General features: G+C 34.4%; 5 protein-coding genes and 1 pseudogene across 5 annotated transcripts; 5 read left to right on the plus strand and 1 right to left on the minus strand.

The window, feature by feature from the left end:
- LOC105163076 (importin subunit alpha) lies at window positions 2,531-7,497 on the plus strand. The gene is made up of 11 exons (XM_011081294.2): window positions 2,531-2,981; window positions 3,346-3,442; window positions 3,536-3,627; window positions 3,721-3,852; window positions 3,984-4,169; window positions 4,263-4,426; window positions 4,560-4,638; window positions 5,720-5,848; window positions 6,148-6,275; window positions 6,346-6,719; window positions 6,972-7,497. The coding sequence occupies exons 1-10, from the start codon at window positions 2,772-2,774 to the stop codon at window positions 6,716-6,718; spliced, it is 1,590 nt and encodes a 529-aa protein (XP_011079596.1). The 5' UTR covers window positions 2,531-2,771; the 3' UTR covers window position 6,719; window positions 6,972-7,497.
- Window positions 10,537-11,877, plus strand: LOC105163077 (GATA transcription factor 15). Its single transcript, XM_011081296.2, has 3 exons — window positions 10,537-11,032; window positions 11,125-11,232; window positions 11,332-11,877. Exons 1-3 carry the CDS (start codon window positions 11,012-11,014, stop codon window positions 11,593-11,595), a joined length of 393 nt encoding a protein of 130 aa, XP_011079598.1. The 5' UTR covers window positions 10,537-11,011; the 3' UTR covers window positions 11,596-11,877.
- LOC105163078 lies at window positions 13,488-14,587 on the plus strand. Its single transcript, XM_011081298.2, has 2 exons — window positions 13,488-13,705; window positions 13,886-14,587. Exons 1-2 carry the CDS (start codon window positions 13,556-13,558, stop codon window positions 14,453-14,455), a joined length of 720 nt encoding a protein of 239 aa, XP_011079600.1. The 5' UTR covers window positions 13,488-13,555; the 3' UTR covers window positions 14,456-14,587.
- On the minus strand, window positions 15,426-16,932 carry LOC105163079 (annotated as a pseudogene).
- LOC105163080 (histone H1-like) lies at window positions 19,344-20,367 on the plus strand. The gene is made up of 2 exons (XM_011081299.2): window positions 19,344-19,543; window positions 19,644-20,367. The coding sequence occupies exons 1-2, from the start codon at window positions 19,466-19,468 to the stop codon at window positions 20,133-20,135; spliced, it is 570 nt and encodes a 189-aa protein (XP_011079601.1). The 5' UTR covers window positions 19,344-19,465; the 3' UTR covers window positions 20,136-20,367.
- Window positions 24,502-25,275, plus strand: LOC105163081. Its single transcript, XM_011081300.2, has one exon. It carries the CDS (start codon window positions 24,716-24,718, stop codon window positions 25,169-25,171), a length of 456 nt encoding a protein of 151 aa, XP_011079602.1. The 5' UTR covers window positions 24,502-24,715; the 3' UTR covers window positions 25,172-25,275.

Genomic DNA, 25,788 nt, shown 5'->3' on the forward strand with positions numbered 1-25,788 from the left:
ATCAACCTAGGTTTCAGCAGCCACCTTGGACCAAATCGACCCTAGCAAGGAGAACCTCCTTAGCAGCTATGACTCACTGCGGATGAGGGGTATCCCCCAACTAAAGAGGATTCCTACTAATTGCACATCCAGCTACGGATAATGATGATTTATTCCTTATTCTAACCAACTTTCGCAAAAATCTTGGGTGGGGGATAGACCCACAACAGACGGGGGCACCCCTTATAAATGCAGGTTTATTTCTCCATATGGGGACACCTTTCTCACTCTGTGGATACCCTCTCTAAACCATCTCTCGCACTCTCTAAACATTTTTTAAGCACTCTACAAATATGTTATCACGTGTTCTTATACTTTTCATCAATTTTGTTTACCATATCTTGATTTTCATTCACATTTATTTACTTTTTGATTTCATTTAATTTTAAATCCAGTACTAACTCGGGCACCGACCTTTTTTGCAAATCCCCCTTTCAGAATTTGCACTCGATTTGGTTTAAGCCTTAAACATTATCCAAATCAATTACAAAGATGTGTTTTATGAACACATAATAACTAATTTAGTTCGATTATGTGAATAAAAATCTCCCTATTGACATGGTACAGTTGTCCATGTGCCAAACAACTCCACACCATATATCATCTTAGTAGTAAGAAAAGTTGCATAAACGTATGCTTATATTGCTAAATTTTGAAGGAGAAAACTTTCTTTAAATGTTATATTACATCTATTTTTATTTATTTTTTAATCATACCTACTAATGTCAAGTATCTTGTAAATAAATTTAGTTAATTTTTAGTTTTTACAATCTATATAATTTAGAGTATAAAATACTATATCATCTCAAAATATTTTTGATACGACATTATGTTGATATTTATTCAATTATGTGCATGCTACTTAACCTATTACGTGTATAAAATTGAAAAATAAATCAAATTATTAAATATTTGATTGATAAAAACTCATTTGAATTCGATTTGACAAACCAAACTTGAACAAGGTTTTTTTTTCGTTCGATAAACTCGATCTCGATTAGTCTAAATATAATAATTTTATAATTAAAAATATCAATCAGTCGAGCTCGATTTATATTTGACCCAATTAGAAATTTACTTAAATTAATAATCAAATCAAATTAAAACTCAAATTTTCAACCTTGATAATAATTCAAATAATATTAAATAATGATTTATTCGACTAAAATCGAATAGTTTATAGTCCTATACGTGCGTGTTGGAGGCTTGCTTGTTTTCATTTTGTAACAATTGAAAAAGACACAAACATATTAAATATTAGTTTACATCTTTACAAAACATGTATGATGCCTGCTAGTTTCGCACGGATCCGATGAGTTTGAACTTTGATAATGAATTTAAGTTGATTAAGCAAAAGATCTTGAGGGGACCTATAAAACAACACACTAGAACTCTGATACCCAAATTAGCATCGTAATGAGAAATTGAGATATAAATAAAAAATTCGTGAGAAAATTATGATTAGAATGCAAGTTGATAACTACAACAAGAGTAGAAAGCAGTTTTCTTGATTTTGGAATGTGTCCCCATTGGGGGACTGTACCTATATTTATAGAGGGGGGTCTCCTTTCGTTGGGACTTTGCATACTACCTGTATTTTTGAAAAAGATGGTAAGATACATGTAGATAAGGCATGATTTGGTCTTATCTTTGGCTGATCAGTTTACAACAGTACGTTTTTGCTCGAAGGATGACTCCTTTCATGTGAGGACTCCTATTCTATGGGGAGTCCTAGGTTTAGGAATCATGAGTTTTGGGGGCGCCTCCCTTCTCTGGGGCTGTTCTAATTGGATCTTGAAGGTGGGTTTGTGGTCTGAAGCATTTTATTGGGCCCCTATCTTGGGTTGAATCAGCGGATCTTTTGGTGGGCTATTCTCTTTTTGGGCTGATGGGCTTTATGAAATAAGTAAAACCTCAAAATGAATCATAAAGCCATTACACTTTATGAAATTAATTGTATAAGTGAACTGATAACTCATCCCACCTCTCATTTAGATTTTACAGTAAATTAATAGCAAGTGTCACACTAAAAATCGGGCCCCACATATCGCGATGCAAACAATCTACAGGACTCTACTAAAAAATGTTTTGAAGAGTGTTGGTGGATTCTAGTACTTGTTCCTGTATAGTCAAGTTTATATCATGGCCTACGAGAAAAGACTCGAATTCCAGCCCCTGCGGTTGGAGTACTGAATCTTTTGTCAAATATCATATGGGCTATTGGCCCACAAACCTTAATCCTATCAGCTGGGAGGCCCACAACAAAAACAAACCTCCTATAATTCGCACACTCCAACGGCTACCATCTAAAGTAAACCCTAATCTTGCGAAGCAGGCAATTCCGCTCCCCCAAAATCTTTTTTAATTTCCAATTCAAAATTCAAACCTAGTGGCATTACCGTTAATAGTAAGAAAACCGAGGCTAGTACGTATCGTTGCGGTGGGTGGAGCCGCTATAATGATCATCGCCTGATTCTAATTTTACTTGAAAAATCCTCTCTTCTCTTCTCTCCTCTCACTATCCAGCTCTAAAGAAAAAGAGAAAATTTTCTCTCTCTGCACAAAAAGAAAATCTCAAAATTCTCATCTCAAGGTTTCGTCCGTATCCCAAATATTCTCCCATACTCCATTCTCATCTGGCACAGAAGAAAGAGGAAATTATTAGGTATCGATTTTTTAAGAATTCGATTGTTTTTCTTCTTTTCTATTTTGGTTTTGGATCTACCGCGACGATGTCGTTGAGGCCGAATGCGAGGACGGAGGTTCGCCGGAGCCGGTACAAGGTGGCGGTGGATGCGGAAGAGGGGCGCCGGCGGAGGGAGGATAATATGGTGGAGATCCGGAAGAATAGAAGAGAGGAAAATTTACTGAAGAAGCGTCGCGAGGGGCTTCAAGCTCAGCAATTTCAGCCAGCAGTCAACGTTCCGCAGCTAGATAAGAAGGTAAATACGATTAATGGATGCTGTTCGATTTTTGGATTATATATTTGAACATAGGGTTTGGATCTGATCCATGGATTTATTGATTGCTGAACCTGCTGTAATTAGTAGGTCTTTGTTGTTAAGTTTAGCACGTCGACCTGAGTGTATTGATATTTTCCTGAATCATGATCAAATACTCAGTTTTTATGATGAAGTCCGTAGCCTTTGTAAACACGAAGTATATTTCTCTCTTGGAGTCCTCAATGGATTTTGGTAGGAAACTTCACCTAAAATAAGAGTTCACATCCTTCACTAGCTGTATATGCAGATTGCTTTAAGCTTGCATTTCAATTAAGCCTAGTATTCGCTTTTTTTTTTTTCCCAGTTAGAAAGTCTTCCAGCTATGGTTGCTGGCGTTTGGTCTAATGATGGTGCACTTCAGCTTGAGGCCACAACTCAGTTCCGTAAACTTCTGTCAATAGGTACTTTACTATTTGCACTTGGAGCTGATCTCATTTCTGTATATTAACCATTTTTGTTTGAGAATGTTCTTTTTTATTGTTATTGCGCCACAGAGCGAAATCCGCCAATTGAGGAAGTGATACAGTCTGGAGTTGTTCCTCGTTTTGTTGAGTTTCTTGCGAGAGATGATTACCCACAGCTTCAGGTAAAAAAGTTTTGGCTTGTTGCTACAGGTTTTGTCTATTGTTTGATGTAATCTTAATTGTTTGGGTCGCATATTGACTTCTTCCTATTTTAGTTTGAGGCTGCCTGGGCTCTCACGAACATTGCCTCTGGGACATCTGACAACACCAAAGTTGTGATCGATCATGGTGCTGTTCCGATTTTTGTGAGACTTCTTAGTTCTCCAAGTGATGACGTGCGCGAACAGGTATGTATTGCCAAATGTTGATGCACATGCACTTTTTAGATACAATATATTTCCTGCTTCCGATTAAGTAATACCGACCAATACTGCTTTGAATTCGTACTTTTCTGATTTTGTTTGACAATGTTGTGTAGGCGGTTTGGGCATTGGGTAACGTTGCTGGTGACTCGCCTAAATGTCGTGATCTTGTCCTTGGTTATGGAGCTTTAATGCCATTATTAGCACAATTTAATGATCAAGCTAAGCTATCCATGTTGCGGAATGCAACATGGACACTGTCAAACTTCTGTCGGGGAAAGCCGCAACCTCAATTTGAGCAGGTATGTCCTTACTATGTGTCAGCTTGTTTTGTTTTGATCATATCTTCTGCAAAACCCATGTAACTGCAACCTGCATTTGAAAACCTTGACCAGGTCAAACCAGCACTTCCTGCTCTTGCTCATCTTATACATACAAATGATGAAGAAGTCCTTACAGATGCATGCTGGGCGCTTTCATATCTGTCTGATGGTGTTAATGATAAAATCCAAGCTGTAATTGAAGCTGGTGTATGCCCACGTCTGGTTGAGCTTTTACTGTAAGCGACAAAATGATGTTCTTAAATTTCATGTTTATGGTTGTTAAATCCTTTAAAGTCCCGGTTGGTTTGTTGAACTTTTGTATGTAGTTTCTTATTTAGTGTTTTGCCCTATTTCCTTTGGGTTTTGCAGACATCCCTCACCATCAGTTCTGATTCCTGCCTTGCGCACAGTTGGTAATATTGTGACTGGTGATGATGCCCAGACTCAGGTATCTGGATGGATACTCATACTTTCATCAGTGATTTTAATATGCTATCTTTTATTCATATCCATGGCTAGTTTACTTATCCCTTGTTAGCACTGCACTTCACCTTGGTAGAGGACATTAGAAAATAATTTCTTGAATCTGCTCTTATGGAGTTATGAGTTGATAATTGCTTTGTCATCTTTCTGCTTGTTTTGTCCTTGTATTAATTTTTACTTATATGTAAGCCTCATTGGTTGTGTTTTTGTTGTAATTAGTATATTGAGTGTGATTAAGTGTTGCTTACTTTGTTATGGTTTTAATAGGGCAGCAAAAATGCACCATATTTAGCTTGTCTAATTTTGTCACTTTATCTTTTCCATTGTTTGAGTAAAATGCTTTGAGCATACAAAACATTAGGTTCCAGGTGGTGTTTGGCTTATGATAATCAGCTTTAATAACACAGTTTTCAGGATGAAATTTTTGTGTCTTGTTATTCATAGTCGGCATAAGCTGTATTTTCTTTGAAAAGTTAGGTGTAAGTTGATTGGATTGGCAACCAAATGTATAGTTAAAGTTATTGGTGCTGCTCTATTCGTGTTTAAGTGTTCATTATGTTTTTAACAATATTTTCTCTCTGGAAATTTAGTTCTTAATCTCTTCAACCAATTATTTTATCCTTATTCTTTGTTTGGTTAATTCCTGTTGCCTTGGAACTTCCGGCATAATAATTTCAAATCATTTAATGAACACAATACTTCATACTTGGTTTTGTAGCCCTATAGGGTGTGTACCTTCATCTATTTGAGGATCATTAAGCCTTGAGAGATATCAGAACCCTTGATTGGAAAAAGACTTGCTCTCTTTGCTCACCGTAATACCAAATAATTGTATTATGAGGGAGTGTCTCAACTTTTTGCCAAGCATATATATTTCTTTAACTAGTACCACAGTTAGAGATCAGTGCGCTGGTTTACAAAGATCTTCTGGAGAGTAACGCCATCAGAAGTTTGTTCTCCCTAGATCATCCTTTGGATATTATTGTTAGGTTTTTGTATTATGTTTATCTGTAGTGGAGTTTTAACTTCCTTTCAATCATTTTCAGGTTATCATCGATAATAGGGCTCTTCCTTGCCTGCTTAACTTGTTGACGCAAAATTATAAGAAAAGCATCAAGAAGGAAGCCTGTTGGACTATCTCAAACATCACTGCTGGAAATAGGGACCAGATACAGGTATGCAGCCTGCAGTGGATCTATTTTGCTTTAATTGCTGGATTTTTTAATCAATCAAGAGAGCAACATTCCTCAATTGTTGTGGGAAGAAAATTGATTCAGCTGTAGCTAGTCTATATTGAATACAGAAAGTTTGTCTTCTAAGCTGTTTATTTTTGTTTGCTTTTTTCAAAAAGATTTTTCTTGTTAATTGTAGATCACATTATTTTTTATGAATCAGGCAATTGAATTATATTTATGTTTTCTTTTAAGTTTTGAAGTGAAAATATGTGGGGGCTTTATTGTTTGACTGTGCACAGGCTGTTATTGAGGCTGGCATTATTTCCCCTCTAGTGGTTCTGCTTCAAAATGCGGAGTTTGAGATAAAAAAAGAGGCTGCCTGGGCTATTTCAAATGCCACTTCTGGTGGAACTAGTGATCAAATCAAGTATGATATTTTGACACCATTTTCATATTTATTGTGGTAGGTGTGAAAATTTATCCAACTTATTTGGCAGGTTTTTGGTACGCGAGGGATGTATAAAACCACTCTGTGATCTTCTCGTTTGTCCTGACCCAAGAATTGTTACGGTTTGCTTGGAAGGTCTTGAGAACATTCTGAAGGTTGGAGAAGCTGAGAAGAACCAAGGCAATACCGGAGATGTGAATGTCTATGCCCAGATGATTGACAGTGCAGAAGGTCTTGAGAAGATTGAAAATCTTCAAAGTCATGACAACAATGAAATTTATGAAAAGGCAGTGAAGATTCTAGAAACATATTGGTTGGAAGAAGAGGATGAGCAGCTGGTCTCTGGTGATGCTCCACAATCTGGCTTCAACTTTGGAGGTGGAGATCTTCCAGTTCCATCAGGGGGATTCAAATTCAGTTAAGGTAAAATAAAGTCCTTACAATGTCAATCTGCATATGCTGAATAATGTATTATAATAATGGCGCAATTCTTCATAATGGATTACTGCTGCGTGTGATTTCCTGTGTAAAGGACCCGATGTAGGGTATCATAGATAAATATAGTCCTTTGATGTTCATTTTATGTTTACCCAGAGCAAATCTAGCTTTATTTTTCGAGCCTTTGCTTTCAATGTTCATGTGCATCAAGGACACCAACAAATTTGAAATGTACAGGACTTCTTATCTCGTTGGAATGGGTGTCCCCTGGATGTGGCTGGTTGAAATTGTCATCTGGAGTTAGGAGGAGGTTCCTTGTAAGATGCAAATGCTCTTGTGCATGAAGAGATGAAGTCCATCTGAGTCTTTGGTCCTCCGAGGTGGCTGAATAATAAAAAGGATCTTGTGGTATTATCAGCCAGTTATTGCAAGTTTTTGATGCAAATCAAACCTCTTGAAATTTGGAGTCCTCTTTTGCGTATTTGGGTCTGTGCTGTCAGTTATTTCTTCCATGTTATGGGAAGATATAACCTATCTTATGTATATGACATGGAAAATGTTTTCCATGTCGGCCGGAGTAAATAAATCGAAAACGAGTCATATGTAATTTTTTGTGAATGTACTAGTTGGTTGTTTCGGGTCAACACAGTCTGGTCTGTTGAAGGTTCTTCTTTTGAGTAGTTTTGAAGATGTATTTGTCTGGGTAACTTAATGCGATTATTGAAAATTTCCAAGAAATCTTACTAGTCATTTTCTTCTTTTATACTGATTTTTCTTAGGTTGATTTATCTTCTTATAAACAATTCAGGCTCCCGGTTTCCGGAGCCTGTTATGCTTCAGCGATCTGCATCCAGCAGGCTGGAGCTACTTACTTCTAATTGCTGCTTTTCTCTACTATAGTTCTAAGTTGGATGTCATCATCAATATTATATTTCTGTTGTTGCTGACAGCTCATATTTCTGGTGGACAGACTGATTTTGGTCAGTGCGCAACCAGAGGCTAGCTAAACATCAAAGCCCCTGGGAAAAGACAAAAAAGGTAATGCTTTTTTTGTAGCCCCAACGAGACAGCTCAGATTATTAACTGGTTTTATATTTTCTCACTTATTGTACACTATTCTCAACTTTTGTGGGATTTAGAGCATGTTTGACTGAGTTTCTTATAAGCTACTTAAAGCATATAGTTCTTAAGCTCTTGAAATTGTCTGACAATTTTTTTTTTAATAACTTATAAAATTATAAAATAAGGTGATTTAGAACTTATAATCTCTTTAAAAGAAGGTAACCTAACCCAACTTTAATCTTAACATTTAATGAATAAAAATGCCCTCATAATTTTGTTAATAATTTATTTTTATTCATCGTATCATTGGCATTTTCCCCCCAAAGCAAAACTATCTATTTATATAATTTTAAATTCTAATAATTTGATAATTTTTTTTGTTAATAATGTGGAGAGCTTATTATGCTGATACTCTGACATCTTGGAAGCTACGACATTTTATTTGCCCAACGCTTCCATTATTTAATTTTAAAATAAGTGTTAACATCTTTGCGCTCTTAAAACATCATGTGTAGGAGTTTATAAAATGTCTTAAAACACCTTCTTAGTCTTGCTGAGAGACTTAAGTACTGGAGGGAAAGATGATCAATCCTTTAAGGAGTTACTGATAGACACTGTTAAAAACTAAGATTATTATGGAAATCATATTTGAGTAATTCAAGACAGAGCTAATTAATTGATTTAACATCTACAAAGGTGCAAGAGAGTACGCTGAAGGGGAATCTGCTGTCCCTCAATCGACAATTGGTTTCTCTAATATGGTGACTTATACTTTGCTGGTCTTTTATTGTTTAGTAAATAAATTTAGATTTTAGGAAGTCTTCTCTGGGCATTCACTTTGTCTTGGATCCTCAGTTCCATACTTACATGGCTGGAGCAGCCAGCTCATTACCAGTAAGATATTGGTATTGGGCTTTCCGTTATTTATAGCTACATAACACAGTAAGGTATTCTTGTTATTGTTTATATGATGTTCAGGTAGATAGTATTGCTGGAGCTGCTCAATTAACCTAGTAATTTTAAATATGGTTAATCAATTAACCTGCTCCTAAATCCAACCCACACCTCATCTTCCTAAATTGAGTATTTGACATAAACAGTCGTTTGGGTACCAATAAAATATTCCGTAATTATTCGGTACGTCAACCACTAGTATATTATTTATATTTATCTTAAAAACAATGTTTCATAATACTACCGACTTGTGTTATTTCATTGATGCTCAATTGGCCACGAAAGAAGGGATATTTTCTCGCTTTTTTCCCTCGTATATTTTATGTTTACATAATTTAGTTTAATTGAGCATACTGACTATTATTATCATCATCATCCTTATAATTATTATTTTCTGTGCACACTAAGTAGGTTTTGAAAGAATATGATGAAAAGAGGTGTCCAAAATGTAGGGTGGTTTAAAGAATGAACGGGGGGGTTGGGCTGCACTTTTGAAGTTGAGGACAAATGGGTCCGGGCCTGTCCTGTCCTGTCCTGTCTTTTCATACCAACCCCAATAATATGAGCCGGATTTCTGTCCTTCTCCCCAACTTTTTCTCCGCAATATTTTTTAATTTTATCACCATATTACGGAAATTTGAATTGGAATGTAGATTTCACAATTTAATTAAGATAAAATTGAAATAAAAGTTGGTGGCAAAGTCAAACACAAAGTTAATAGAGTACTTGGTTAAAACCGATTCTACAGTATTTCATTCTTTTATTCTTTGTTGTTGTTGTTTGTCTTTCCCTGTTTTTGTATTGCGAGACATTCCGATTTCTACAGTACAAGTAACAGTGAAGCAGGTTGTGATTATCAGGAGCTGGGCGCGGTACTGGGTTTGCCTTTTGCGTGCTGCTCGCTCTTCTCTTCTGTAGTTTAGGACAATTTCTACTGCCTTAATTGAATATATTTATTAATTTGTTGGTAATAATAAAAAAAATGGTTGGTGCGGGTGCGATAGCTTTTGACTGTCTAAGGTAGGAGGTCAACTCAAATTTTTGGGAACTCTACGCAGCTACTGTCAAGTCAGCCCCATTTGTCTAGTAAGTTTGGCTTTTCTCACTTGTTAAATCAATCTAGATTAAAATAAATATATACATGCATTTATTTATTTTCACGTTCCAAATCCAGTTACACCTAACATGTATTTTTTATATTTAAGATGAACTACATCTAACTATTCGGTAATTATAAATACTTATCTATTATTTTAAAAATTATGAATATTTTTTTAAAATTAATATTTGTCTAACAAATGTCCTCACAATGAGAATTTATTAGACTATTTTTAATTTTATGATATATCTGTAATTTTATAAATAATAATCGGATATTTGTAAATATGAGTGGAACATATTATGATTTACTCTTTTATTTTATTTAATGTAAATTAATTTGGTTTTATTTTTATTAATAGTTATTGAGTAGTAAAATCATGGTAACATTTCCAATTCAGCTGAAAACTTGCCTGCTGTGCTGTCTGTAAATTGTGTTGACTTTTGTCAAATAGCACCCAATTCATCAGACAAATTCCTTGCTTGGCCCTCTTGCTTACCTCAAACAAACCCCTGCCACTTTTAGTTAAACCATTTCATGCCATAATTACAAAATGGCCCAGGTAATTTACTTATTGCATAAATTTTTTTCCTTAAATTACTAATAATTGTGACTTAGGTGGTTTTGTTGCAAAATGCATATATGTGCATTTAATTACATCCTCCGTGTGGTTTTCTCACAGGCGAGATCAGGAAGAATGAACGGCTGAGATTGTGGAATTCAAAATTTGAAATCGTTGAGGGGCATAACAGTCAATCGGCAAGAAATCTAGAGTCAGCTAGGGTTTCGTGTACGGCTGGCTTTCCAAATATTTCTGTTGAGATATATAAAACGATTAGATCAGCCCACAGAAAAACACACACTACACACATTCACTCTCTCACTCACTCACAATAACGGCCCATCCACTTCCCACTGATCACTCTCTCTCTCTCTCTCTCTCTCTCTCTCTCTCTCTCTCTCTCTCCCTCCTACCCTTTTCTAATCCCCCCCTGATCACTAAAATCCCATCCCTTCCCTTTCTCTCTTTTCAATTTCTTTTGTTCAATTTGATCATGTCATCTTCTGAGTGACCTTCTCTCGCACCCTCCAACACTACTCTGTGGGTTTTTTTTTTTTAATTACTTTGGATTATTGAAGAAGTAATACTCTGCTTGATGATATGGATCTGAAGGTAGATAAGGTGAGGAATCAAGTGATTACACCACTATTTTGCACAATCGTTGAGGATCAAATCATGACAACTTCACTCACAAGGTTGATTTATTTTTTCAGAAAGCAGATTCGGAGGAGAAAAACATCAACAGCTCTTCGTTGAAAAGTTGCAGCGACTGTCACACTACCAGAACTCCCCTATGGAGAGGCGGACCAGCTGGACCCAAGGTGCATTACTCTTTTTTTTTTTTTTCTTTTTTTTTCTTATTAAATGAGATGATCTATCCGTTTTACTAATGTTTTTGTTTTGTGGTACTTGATTTTCAGTCATTGTGCAATGCTTGCGGGATCAAGTATAACAAGAAGAGGAGGCAGCTTCTGGGATTAGATACAGGAAGAAGTAACCGGAAAAAGAAGAGAACAAGCGTCAGTCGGAGTGATCAAGTTGGAGAGATACTGAAAATGCGATTTATGGCGTTGGGAAGCGACATGGTTCTGCAGAGATCAGGAAAACTGATGAGCAAGTTGCGAGAGGAAGAGCAAGCGGCTATACTGTTGATGGCTCTCTCTTGCGGATCTGTTTATGCTTAGGGAGTAGTACCTCAAGTTGATGCGGTTGTACCAGCGATTTCGAAATTTGAAAGGGAAAAAAGAAATGATTCTAACCCATTGTAATCGATTTAATGATAGGATGCACTGATGTAATCACTAACAATGATTATTTTGGACATGTTTTTTTTTTTTTTTTTTCCTAGTAGGATTAATTTCATATTTGACTTGTGCTGCTGTTATTATATTGTGGCTGTGACGTCGCACTCTTTGTTGGTAGAAAACGAGAACCACAAATGGGACTGTAATCACATTTTCTCTTCATGTGAAGTGATTTTGAGCCTTGTTTGTGGTGTTGGAAAAGAAATGGAACGCGTGTATGTGAAATATTTTTTAATTTAATGCCAATAATGTGCATAATTTTGTGCTAGAAAGGAAGGGAATCTGAATCTCGAAACATATGCTGCAGATTAGAACACTTTTCATCTGAGTTGTCTAACAAATATTGCTGATATGGACCAAATCACCTATGGATACTTGTGGAACAATCAAGAAATATCATTCGTTGTTCAGAGAGTAAAACTAATAAATTTAGTTATAAATTACGAATTCAAAGAGATTTAATCGCCTAATTACGTATTACGAATTTGCTTCAAATTATTATTTTATTAGGATCACTTAGATTCTTTTTGAAAATGTGATTTTAAAATTATACTTACGTAAAATTCTTTTTTATACTTGATATCCTTCTATTAAGATTTGAACAAAAAATGCTCACTTTAACCAAAAAATATATACATTTTTAATTTGACTCCATTTAATATTTTCATGTATATTTAGTGATCAATGTATTATATATATGTCGAGTGAAATGAGGTAGGTGTAAATATTGAATTTTTTAAGGGAAAAAGTGTAATTTTAGAAATAAAGTATAATTTTATATTTTAAAATTGAATCTAAGTATAATTAACTCTTCTTCTTCTTATTGTTATTGTTATTATTTTATTGGATTTTTACTGGGAAAACAAGAGAAATGACAGGTCATCCACACATGTCACCTTCCTTAAACACTCTTAAACCCACAAGAGTTGTTCAAAATGACTATATTAAAGGTGATGAATACAGTAAAGTCGGATAGCTGCCCGTCAATTATATGATTAAAAGTCAAATTGTATCTGCGACTTTCCTCATCGGAGGACATGGCTTCTTTGCCATTGAAGATCTTCATCTTCATCCTATCACACTATGAAACAACATATAACTTCAATTTAGCCTCATCAAAATCAGACTGAATTCCCATTATTTTTAAAGTAGTGGGATTATGATGAGTAAGCCAAATAAATCCACTTTCAGACAAGCAAGAACTAACTCGACAACCTAAAATCCAAACTTAAATTTATAATAAATTTGAATTTCTTTAGTGTAGTAGTGTCTCGATTACTCCATCTAATTCCACTCAAGTCTACAACTCTAAGTGCATCAATTCGACCATTTCTGACCTAATTCATCTTAAATCCAATCAAGTACTTGTGAAACAAATACTTCATCTAAAATTTAAATTATAATAATTAAAAATATTTAATATTAATATTTTAGTGCGTGCAAATACTTCATGTAAAATTTGTTCAAACTATCACGTAAAAAAAATTAAATTATTTAAAAAATATGTTTAATATTAACATTTCAATCATTACTTTTAGAACCCGAGAGATGGTTGGTTAAAGAAAAAAAGAAGGATGCAGAGGCAAGATGGGCAAATTTCGTGGTGCTTCTAGCTCATTCGGAGCAACCAAAATGGTGCTCCAACCATTGAAAGAACAAAAATGACACGAAGGCTCTGGCAACTCCTCGAACCAACTGCCGCGTGTAGGAAACCGGACACGCGTCATCCAGAAAACGATTATAATTCATCTCACCCAAAACCCATAAATTCTAGTGTGAACTTTCTTCCTTTAATCGGGGAGAAATTGTAAGCTGAATTCAAATCAACCAGGAAAAAAAAATGCAATCCAGATTAGCTGCCACCGCCGTGAAATTCAGTCCGCGGGACCTATTTTCCGGTCACCAAAAGAAGTTTCTGGCGCAGAGGCTTTGCAGCGCCACCTCAAGTGGCAGAACTGCCGATCCTGCTGAGCATGCCGTAGAACCTGATGTAAGTGCACCGTGTGATTTTGATTTTTATGCATGTGTAGTTTCTTATAGTGATTTCGATTTGTGAGTGTAGGTTGCGATATGAATATTAGAACGCCAATTGAGGTTATAGAGTAGAGCATTATAACAACGGAGCAAGTAAAATTCCACGTATTGAAATTCTGATTAACTAACTCTGCAGGAAGTGTACGTAACAGAAGCAATACAGGACGAAAAGCGCCGTCACTCACAAGAGCAGGGACCGACCACCAAGGACAACGAACCATACGTTCCTCCCAAATCGCCATTTGAATCGACGTCAAAACTGGAATCCAGCGGCGTCGGCCCCCGCACAGACCCGATCGCGCAACAAAAGCGGCGGAACTCCGCTTTCCCTGCTCAAATCGGCGATGTGAGTTGCGTGGGAATCGACGGCAGCCCGTGGCCGGACGATGAAAAGGAAACCGACAGGAAAGAACAAAGAGAAGAGCAATTGGAAGATGATAGGGAGTACTTCAAGCACCACAAAGCGTCGCCGTTGTCGGAAATTGAAGTTGCGGATACTAGAAAGCCGATAAGTAGGGCAACTGATGGAACGGGACAGAAGGAGAGTGTAGGGGGTGGGGCAATGGTGTGGAGGGCGGAGCAGCTGGATACTGCGGAGGAGTCGCTGCGTAGAGCGGTGGAGATATTTAGATGGAATGCGATGAGGGGCGACCCTGATTCTCCCCATGGCAGAGTCCTCCGTGAGCTTCGTGGTGAATATTGGTGAAGCGCTGTATGTTTGATTTTCCCCCCTATGGTTTTGGGCTTTTGAGTTTGAAAATAAGTGGTTGTAAATCTGCTCTGTTCTGGAGAAAAAGCAAATGAAATGTGGTTTCATGGGATGATTAAATTATATTAATTTGGATTTTGATGTATTAGTGACGTATTAAATAAATTCGTTGATAAGAGGAAGGATGCCTAATTGGAATATAAGTATAGAGTTCAACACTCATTAAACTTATTATTAATTAATTGATTGTTTTCATATCACACTACTCTATTTTACAAGTCCTAGATTGTAATAAAACTTCTCCCGTCATCTACGTCTTGTTTGGTTTTGTTTTTATTTTTTAAACAATAATTAAAATAAAATACAACGCTTACCTTTATTGTAATGTTTTACGGTTATTGTTGTTCCCATCATTCATTTTTATATAATTTTATAAATTAATATTTTTTCATAATGTTGATGACGATTGTACAGTTCAATAAAAAAAAGTTATCTGTCAATGCCATGCAAAACAAGAAATTCATCTGACATTTTTAATAATAAGAAAATGAGTTTATTAGTTTAATAATATAAAATACATTCGTATTATTAATCCAAATATGTTTTCAATTCCACAGCAACATTTGTTTCTTATGACAAATCCGAACAATTTCACACCACAAAGTTTATGTAAAGTTAACAGCATACATTTTTTTATTACAAATTAAGTATAAATATGTTGTAAATATATCTCATAAGTCTTCCAAAATATATAGTATATAAAATATGAAAACTATCAGTCTAATTTGTACTAACTTTTTATTCGTTTCAAGAATATTAGTCAATTGTGCCCGACAGCTAATCTAATAAAAAGAACATATTGACCCTTTTGCAAACATCCATCTTCAGGAAAGATGTCAATCATGCTACAAAAATACTATATTTATTATATAATTAATTAAAATCCACCAACACAATCTAAACCAACTTTACGAAAAACACTATGCATTGCATTTCCAGAAAAAATTATGAAAAAGGGAAAAAGAAAAAGTAGCATTAAAGAACAAACAAGGCATGTGCAGCAACACATACTAAAGCGGAGGAAAACGAATCTCTATGGGGCCATATAAACAATAAACACTACCCCTTCCCCTTTGCTTCTATTTCCAACCACAACCACATGTTCCTTAGTGCCCTCCAGCCCCCCACCCCCTCCCGCCCTTCCTTCCCGATTTATGTACCGCTTCCGTCAACAATCTCCACACTAGCTACCCAGCTGCTTTATCATGTCATCATCACTTACACAGAAATTCCTCCCTCCCTCTTGCTGCTGCCGCTTTATCATGTGCTACTACACTACCCACATGCTAATTCAACATAATGCCGTATGCTAATTCATATGAAATCGAAAATTTCGTGACAAGAGAAATTACAGTTATTAGAACTTTTATGGACAATAATTTAGGTACAAAATGTGAGGGCAAAAGTAGTTACTAGTCTTCTTCAACACCTTATTCTACAAATAATGGATTGGAGGCAGCGACTACAAGTAACTATTATTGTAGGATATATGATGAGGAGGTTATACTTGGAAAGAATCAGGAATACTTCACTTCAATCTGCATTCTTTTTCTGCTTCTGTTGCCGCGCGCCATCTGCTGCAAACCCAAATCTCCGCACCGCATTTGTAAAATTAACCTGAAAATTATGAGGAAAAAAGGAAAAATATAGATGTAATTTATAGAAGTGTTAATTTTGGAGCGTGCGATTTGGTTCTGGGAATTCAAAGAAAGAAGAGAAGGGAGGATGTGATGATAAGGAGAGAAGAAATGAGGAGGTTGCTTTTGAATTGAACGGAATGGGAGTAGTCATCGTCGGAGTGAGAGGAAGGTGGCGGAGGGCTATAGTAGTAGTAAGGGAAGTACGGAACAATTGGGTTCGGCGGTGGGGGTGCGCCCCCCCCCCCCCGCCACCACCGTAGGGTGGAGGATAATTGGATGATTGTGCGGGAGGAGGTGGTGGTGAGAAGTAGTACACACCACCGCCGCTGGGTGGTGAAGGTGGAGGGGGGCAGTTGGGGCCCGTGGGTGGCGGGGGAGAGGGCGGAGGAGGGGATGGGACTGGCGAGGGCGGGGGAGGAGAGAGAATAGGTTGACATGGGTTGTCACAAGAGGAGCACATTGTGCAGGCAATTTGGTCCTTAGACATTGCTGTAATTGTATTCATAGCCGAGGAGAAATGAGTGAGAAAAAGTGAGAAGAAGAGGAGGAGGAAAAGAGCGTCCATTCTTGCAACTCTTGATGATAAAAAACAGAGACAGAGATTGGTAAAGTAGAAGGTCAACAGTGTGTGTGTGTGTGTATATAAAGAAGAGTGGAGCGATTTTTTAATTTTTGGAAAATATTCGGTGATTTGATGGAAAGTTGAGAGAAAAGATAGAAAAGGAAAAGCAAAGTGAAGAAGAGAGGGGAGAGGGGAGAGGGGGCATGTGATGTGTATTGGTAGCCGCTCCCATCCTCCCTAATTTTATCTTCTACGCTACATTATCATCAACACGCTACAAAAATAATGCCATCTCCACTTTATTATTATTATTTCTCATTTCATCCCTTGCAAATTAATTCCTTCAAATACATTTATTAATGCATATAATTACAATTTAATATCATTATCCCAAATCAACACCTTACAAAATAAAGGGTAAACTATATTGATATCCTGAAATTGAATTAAAATACACAAATATCTTCTATCCTTATGAATTAAACTTTCCTTTTAGTTGAGATAAAATACATATTTTAATTACTCATGTACTGTACTAAATACTACTTAGCAGTGAAATTCAAACTCGTATCATTAATAGAACTAATAATTTAATCATAGACATATGAGTTTACCAGAGATTTTTTTTTTATATATATAGCTGTGATAATTGTAAATCATAAAAATTAAATTCTAATTATATAAAAATAATTAGTGTGGAAATGTATTAAATAACTAACAAGGCTGTTAATTATAACCATTTACAACGTGATCAACTTCATTAAATGAGGTTAGTATGTATATATATATAGAGAGAGAGAGAGAGAGAGATGGAGTCCAGGACAAAGATACATATAGAAACAAAAGTCCAGCTAAAAAATCATGGTCATGCACCATTCTTTTGTTCTTTTCCACAATGTGGTGGATAAACTGCGCTCTTCTTCTTTGTCTACCCATTTCTCTGCCATATGTAAATAAGTTACTTTATTAATTAAACTTATAATTACGAATAAGGTAGCACAGTTAGTTATAACTGAGAGAGCAGCAAATGCACGTGAAATGTATGGATCCGATGAGGCTGAGGCGTACAATTCATGAACAAGAATGTAAAAACACGCGTAGAAATCAATGGTTGAGGCGATAAGGTCGCCACCCATATTGAACAGTCCACACATATTTAATGCCGTGTAGCCCACATTGACACAGCTCCTAACTCATAAACCTCAAACACAACAAACACTATAATACAAACTCGTAAATTTTCTTTTGTAAAGCAAAGAGCATTCAGTACAATAATAATTTATCTTAGTTACATGCAATAAAACTACTATTAGCGATGTCTAGAAGAATCGTACATCTATACTTGTCTGTATTACATGTTTGGCAGAGCTATGTATATATCGGATGGATTCGGGCATGATTTGTTTTCTTCTTCTAACGTCACCTAAATGAAATTCCATTTCATTTATATAGCGTGTCTGTATTACATGAAACATTCATATTTAATATTATTTTATAATTTAATAGTGTATGCCTAAATTTATTTAAAAAAATTTATATGCTTATATATATTTATTATAAAATATGTTTAGAACTTATAAAGTATTTGAAAAAGCTTATAAATTTATCCAAACACCCCCTAAATCCTCTCACATGTATTTTTCCGCAACTCAGTGTTTATCAATCTTTGGTAAACAACAATATTTCCGATCAAAATTACAAGTCAACTGACAAAAATAAAGAAGCGGTTTCTTCTTTTCCCACTGAAAGACAAAAGTTGCATTCATTATAACATGATGATCGCTAATTCCTTCATACAAATAATTAATAAAAATAATCCAAACAAATGCCGGACCGAATCATTAATCTAAATTTCCAAATTCTAGTTATGGGCTTTGGCCCAAGTTATCCAATTATCAGACCATGGTTTTTCCGAAATGTTTGTATTCTGCCCCTGTGTTCCTCATTTCATCATAGGCATAGTTACACTCACATCTCTCAAGATTTGATATCAATACATGTAAATCTTATATTGATTAAAAAATTACATTTAGCATCTCTGAAATTTGAAAAATTATAACAAATTAGTTTATTCGTTAGTCAAAATTCATTATATTTAACAATATTAATAGAAAAAATTGAATGGAAAAATTTATATATACCATCGACTAATTTATTACTGCCTTATTATAGGCCAAATAATTTTTTTACAAACTAAACTACCCTTATAAAAGTGAAAATATAATTTCTCATATGCATTAATGCGTGAAGATATGTGAAGATAATTTGATCATAAAAAGATCTATTTGATTTATAGTAAGTCAATCGGGGTAAATATATTTTTTTTTAATTTTATTTTTATTGATATCAACAAATTCAGTAAATTTTGAGAGACGGAGAAATTAATTTGTTAGATGAAATCAAATCTTAAAAGTAGTAAATATAATTTTCTCAAATAAAAAAAAAATTTACGTGTAATTATACCATACCTCAACGAAGAAGAGTGTAATTATCTCTTCATCTTATCCTTCACAATTCACATTGCAATTTCTTCACATCCCTATTTTGGTGGTTGATTTAATGTTTCCACCCAACTCTTAGGCGGGAAACTCTAATACTCCCGTACATTAAATAAATAAAAACTTCAAACTTTCCGCCTAACCAAGATTTGAATTTGAATATTTCAAACTGGAGCTCTTCCCTTTTTCACTTCATATGAAGATTTCTGCTTCCCAATAGAGTTTCTCCGATCTACACAAGAAAACAATGCCGACCGAAAAGAAGGATTCCGCGCTAAAAGCTAACAGCTCGTCCCTTTCATCTCACCATCCTCCATACATTCAGGTGCTGATAAAAATTCTCAGTTCCATTCATCATCATTTTCTAATATATATATACGGTGGGAATTATACGTATTCAAACCTTGATTGTATGTGTTTTTCAGATGATAACTGAAGCAATAACCACCATGAAGGATCGGACGGGTTCCAGCCAACCGGCGATCGCGAAATTCATTGAGGAGAACTACACGAAATTGCTTCCCCCAAATTTTAAGAAAATTCTGTCCATCCAGTTGAAGAGATTTGTGAAATCGGAGAAGCTAGTCAAAGTGAAGAACTCCTACAAGGTCTCCGCCTCTGAGAAGACGAAGAAATCATCAGTTTCAGCGCAGAAGAAAGCGAGCACAGTTCCGGAAAAGGAGACTGCAAACAAATCAACTGTTGTGAGAAACGCCGAAACAAAAGTTACCGTCGGGAAGAGGACAAAGAGGCTGAGCCAGGTCAAAACTCCGGAGGTATTGAAGAAGATGAGAACGACTTATGCTAATGGAGAGAAAATGAAGACGAGCAAAGCTGTAACTCAGGCGAAGAAGAAGTTGGCTCCGAAGTCGGTGAAAACAGGTTCGATGCCGCCGGCCAAAAGAGCGAAGAATTGATGGAAATTTGAAATTGTGAAATTATTTTGCTAAGATGTTAGGTTGTGTTAGTTTGCTTTTAAGAATTAATGCTTTTATCTCTGTTGTTTGTGAATTCTTATGTGCTTTTTTATGGTATCATCGTTTAACGTGCTTGCAAATTGATTGGGAAATTTGGATAAGGTTAGAATTCATCGTTGTTTGATTGATTTGATGATATCATGAAGTAATCTACGTACAAAATTTTAATTTCTTAGGGACACAAGAAACTTATTTTGTAGCTTTGTTTAGAAATACATTTTATATGAAATTTTAGATGTATAAGTTCATTTAAAAAGATATGGATGCTTTGGTATTTAGGATAAAATAAGATTATAAATTTTACATAATGTAAATAAAGAAAATTTTACAATTGATGTTATCAAAGTTAGATAAGTTTGTCAAAATATTAAGCGTTTTGGACATTGGTACCATCTATTAATTCTACACTTTCTTATATAATTTTAGAATTATTATTAAAACTTAATTTACCATCAACATTAAGAAATAAAAAGGCTTTATTCTAATTAATATATTTCTATTTTCTACGATGATTCATTTAAAATAGATTGTTCATAATCAATTAACCAATCCCGATTAATTCAGTAATCCAATAATACCCGTTACCATAGGTAATCGTTAGAAATGGTCCGTAGTACTAGAAAAAAGGTGAAATTGATGTTAATTTTTAACTAAACTACACAAATCATATAGATATGATCTTTCTATCAAGTTGTTGCCCGATCAAAGTTTAAGGTACATAATTCTAAATCGGTTCCAATACTGGAGTTCAATAACTATAGGGTTAATTACATTTTTCCATCTAAACTATGACCGTTTTTATATTTTAACATCTTAAATTTTTTTTTGTGTGTGTGAGTCAATCCATCTCAACTTTACAAAAATTTGCACCTTACCATTTATAGATATTTTCAACCATTTTTTTGTCAGTAAATATCACATGCAATGCTTATGTGATGTTTTATTTTCAACATACGAACAGTATGTGATGTTTTTTCTACCAGAAAAATTATAAAAAAGATAGTCATATATGATAAAGTTTAAATTTCGTCAAGTTGAGATGGTTTTTCATAAAAAAAAAAAGACAATATAAAAACGGGTATTATTCTGATGACAAAAATGTAACTTATCTGCAACTATTTTTCCACTTTTGACTATGTTTCTCATTAATCAATGTCGGAAACTATTTTCCTATTTGATGACAGTTGTGGCCAAAAACTTCTAAATTAACATAATCTAGAGGACATAAGAGACCATCATCATCATAATCATAATATTTCTCAAATATGACATTCTAATATTCTTTAAGTATAATTCTTTAATTTTTCTAGTAATTTTCTATCAATTCCTCTTTACTATATAATATGATGAAACACTAATACATATAATTAAGTATTTGGTCAGTAAACTCGCTGAATTTGAGTAAATTAATTATGGTAATGGTTAAATATAACAATCTAATAATTTAATTAACCAACTATAGTATTTTTAAGTTAATTGGACTATTTAATTTTACACTAATTTTAATAATCAAACTCATAAAAATTTTTCGATTAAACAGTATATCAGTCATTATAAATTGCATTTTGTAAATAAACTAATCAAATAATATAATTATATAAATTAATTAATTAAAATTAAAAAAAAAAAAAACTCGCCTACTTGTTTAATCACACCCTCGAGTGTGTGCAAATGTGTATATGAATAAGTTTATGTGTGTGCATGTGCAAAATTTATGCTTTTCAATTGTTCCTCCAACAATAGTTTGCATGTATGCAGTGAGGCGGTGGGGGTGATGTCCCACACGACACGTTCTCTTTTCTCAATACTATTTGCACACACATATATATATGATTTATTCATTTTTTAACTTAATTTTTTTTTTAGGAATATCCATTAAATTTTTCTTATTTTTTTTAATTTATATAATTTATTTTCAAATATTATACTGTAATACAATTTACTCCGTTTAAATTTGCTTTCAATCTATTCGTGATCAAATCTGAATTTATTTAATAATTATCGATTAGTCTTACAATTATATATAAAAATGCAAAGATGCCACATAAGCACCCACTAAAGTGCATAGACTTTACATTTATCATATGAATGCATAGTCTCTATAGATTGGATAAGAATAAACTGTAGTTATGATACTTAACATTATATCGAATAAAATTACTATCAAAAATTACAAAAAGAACCAACTAATTGACTTTTGGGTCACCTATACTATCATATAGTAACACTAAAAAGAAAATATTTTTTCAACAATTATGTGATGAAATAGACATCTCTCGTAGTGGTTTATTTACGTGGTTTGAAGGTAGAATTATGTTGACAATTTACCTATCGATTCGATTGTCTTCTCGAGTAGAACCCAACTCCTAAACTGTAATATTGAACACCCATAAGATTTAGTAGACTTTGCGAATGTAATTACTGGAGTATCAAAAAGTAAAGATTAGCTGTTTTTTTTTATACTAAATATACTTTATTAATAGCAAAGAATTTTTTTGAAGAATCAAAAAGTGTATTTTTCAGATAAATTTCAAGTTTTTTAGAGGAAATTATCGGAAAAAATGCAGTACAAGTTAGAGGTTGATGAGATGTAGAAGGAGATTAATAATGAATGTTGAATAATATTGGTTGTCTGTCCGTGAAATGCAAAATTTAAAATACAGGACCCACCACATACCATAAATGAGGTGAAAAACAATTCTCTCGCACCTTCATTATTGTACCATTACATCTCCTTCCTTCATGCCATCCAATTTATATGAATTAAATCACCTCCAACCACTGTCTCACTCTATTAATATATATTATATTTTTTAAATATTAATCCAAATTTTATCGAATTTAAAATAATTATATATAATACATTAAAAGTATAATTGGTCTTTAATTTAAAAAATAATTACTCATATAATAAGTATATTACACTTATTTTATAAATAGTTTAATTCCAACAAACCCCATTTTAAAAAAATTATCTTTCTTGGTCCCAAATCTGCAAACCCAATTATTAATTAACCCACTTCTCGTCCACTTTTTAATGTTTTGTCTCTATTCATCTCTCATTCGCACACATATACATCGGCTTCAGAGATCATGACTCCATGTTGGCAATATAAACATATCTCAATTATTAATTTGATGAAATTAAATAAAAAAAGCAATAAAATAATCAAGAGATTATATATTGAGAAAGTACAATAATAATTTTATATTAAAATTTACATTATTTTTTTGGACGTATGGGAAGAAGGCCACATTATTGCAGGTGGGCCGCAGAGCCCATGGTTTTCGGTCAAGCAACTTCATTTTCTAAATTTTTAATTCTAATCAGATTTTATTGAATTATTTAAATAATAATTCTTAAAAAATAAAATAAATATGATATACTTATTATATGACATTGATTATTTTTTTTAAACTCTATATTATTTATATCACAAAAAATTTTAATTATCTTATGTTTAGCCAACAGTTGGATCAAACTCAATTTAAATTAAAATTTTGTATCTATGTTATTGGATGCTTTGGACATACGACGGATACCGCGTGCCTCGGTGCTCACACATGCATTTAACTCCTGCTACAGCAGCAGCCGTGAATATTATACTAAAAATGGAAGTGGGAGCTAGGCTGCGTTTGGTTGATGAAGTTTTTGGATCCGATCGGTTTAAATCAAATGACGTTGCATTAAAATTTTTAATCTATAGTCAAATACTAATATAATAACAGAATTCAATATTACATGTTCAAGTGTAATGTACCCACTAGTTAGCTTGTACCAAGACTTGGTCAGGAAGTGAATAAATAACTTCCCGACCTAAAAAATTGCATTTTTTATAAGGTTGAATGTAGCTGATCTATTTTTATATTAAAATTGTCTAATTACTATAGATCGATAACTCATAATTGTTGGTTCATTTAATATAGTGATATTATTCTCAAAAGGACTTTCTATGACTTAGACATTGAAATTATAATCAAAACCTATTTAGTGTAGTCTAATGTATTATAGTGATTTAAAGCTCCGAGGACGACAACTCATGCAAGACTTGAAAACTTGAGAATGGTCCATAATTGAAAAACAATCTTGTTTCCAGCTTACGTTAAGCATTAATCTTGTCCTATTTTTTTATTTTTAAAATAATTATAATGGTTAAGGTTTATCCGAAAACTTGTAATTTGACTTTTGAACTCGAAATTTTCATTAGGTTTTTTACTTTGCGGCCAAATAAATAAAGGTTGTGATATCACCCACTTTATCAGTAAATGGAAGTGAGTTTCCACTAAATTTTGTTCCAACCAAACGCGCCCTATAATGAAAAGTTTTGTAAAGATTGACTTCAAGTAGGCAGCATTAATTGCTCACCCTCCTCCTCCTCCTCCTCCTCTTTCTCCTCCCTATTAATATATCCAACGCCTCTTCCCAAACTCCCACCTATTTATCTCGACATGATAATCCCATTTCTTTCCACTATTTATACACTCAATTGAATTGAAGAGAGAGAAAAATTGGAATCCGGATGGAAGGAGTTTCAGCCACAGTATACAAAGGAGTTAGAGGATACTGGAGGAGGAAAGGCTACGAGCGGCTCAACGGCGCCGGCCGGAAAAGAAAGACTCATGTGGTGGAGCTAGCTCCCGGCGGATCCGCACGGAGGCGTCGATTTTGGCGGATAAAGCTGATGCCGCGCCTGAAGCTGAAACTGAAGCTCCGCTTTTCACCGAAGAAATTCCTTCTGGGTTTGAGAGATGCCTACGTTAATATGATGATGAAAATCGCAAACACGAGGGTAATAGCCGGTGGATTTGGCGGCGCGTATACCGGCTCTGGTGTTGCGGAATTCGGATTGAGACCGATGAAAGAGTATGACGAGCGGATGCTTGTGGAGATCTACAAATCAATTGTGATGGCGCAGGGACAATTGGTGCCCCGCGACGCCGCCTGTATTGACTCCGAAATTGCCTGCCGACGGTAATGAATAAATTATCACTAATTCATAACTGCTGTTGTTTATATTTCAATTTCCAGTAAATTCAGATCAATAAAATTTCAAGTCGACTTCAACCTTTTCTCGTTTAACTTTTTGTTTGCTTTATCAACCCCCCCCACACACACACACAAAACAAATGAATGAAATGAATCTCACTCCATTGAAATACGACTGCAATTTTCCATGTATTAACTAGAAATCTCTTTTTCCATTCAATTTTTACCCGGAATGATATAGATGATAGGGTAGGGGATGATGTCAACTGAACTAACGTATCCTATTTCTTTAAAATTGGTGATAAATTAATGTTTGGAAAAGTTGGTAGTGTGTTTTTATGGGCTGATTACCCATATTACCATCAAATGCCTACTGTTTCCTGCTTGATTGTGACATCAATTCATGTTTCTTCTCTTGCTTTAACCTCAACACACATAGTCTTTTTTCCCTTTTTTTTTTTTTTTTTTGGTTTTGGTTGGTGGAAGAAATTACTAGATCAGATGAATTTGCTAAAACTTTAATTTTCTGGAATAGTTCCTTTAATTATTGAAGTTAATTCTATAATTTAATCGTCCTTTATAGTTTGGAGATAATGAAGTACAATA

This window comes from Sesamum indicum, linkage group LG6 (assembly GCF_000512975.1).
Source record: "Sesamum indicum cultivar Zhongzhi No. 13 linkage group LG6, S_indicum_v1.0, whole genome shotgun sequence".
Classification (NCBI taxonomy): domain Eukaryota; kingdom Viridiplantae; phylum Streptophyta; class Magnoliopsida; order Lamiales; family Pedaliaceae; genus Sesamum; species Sesamum indicum.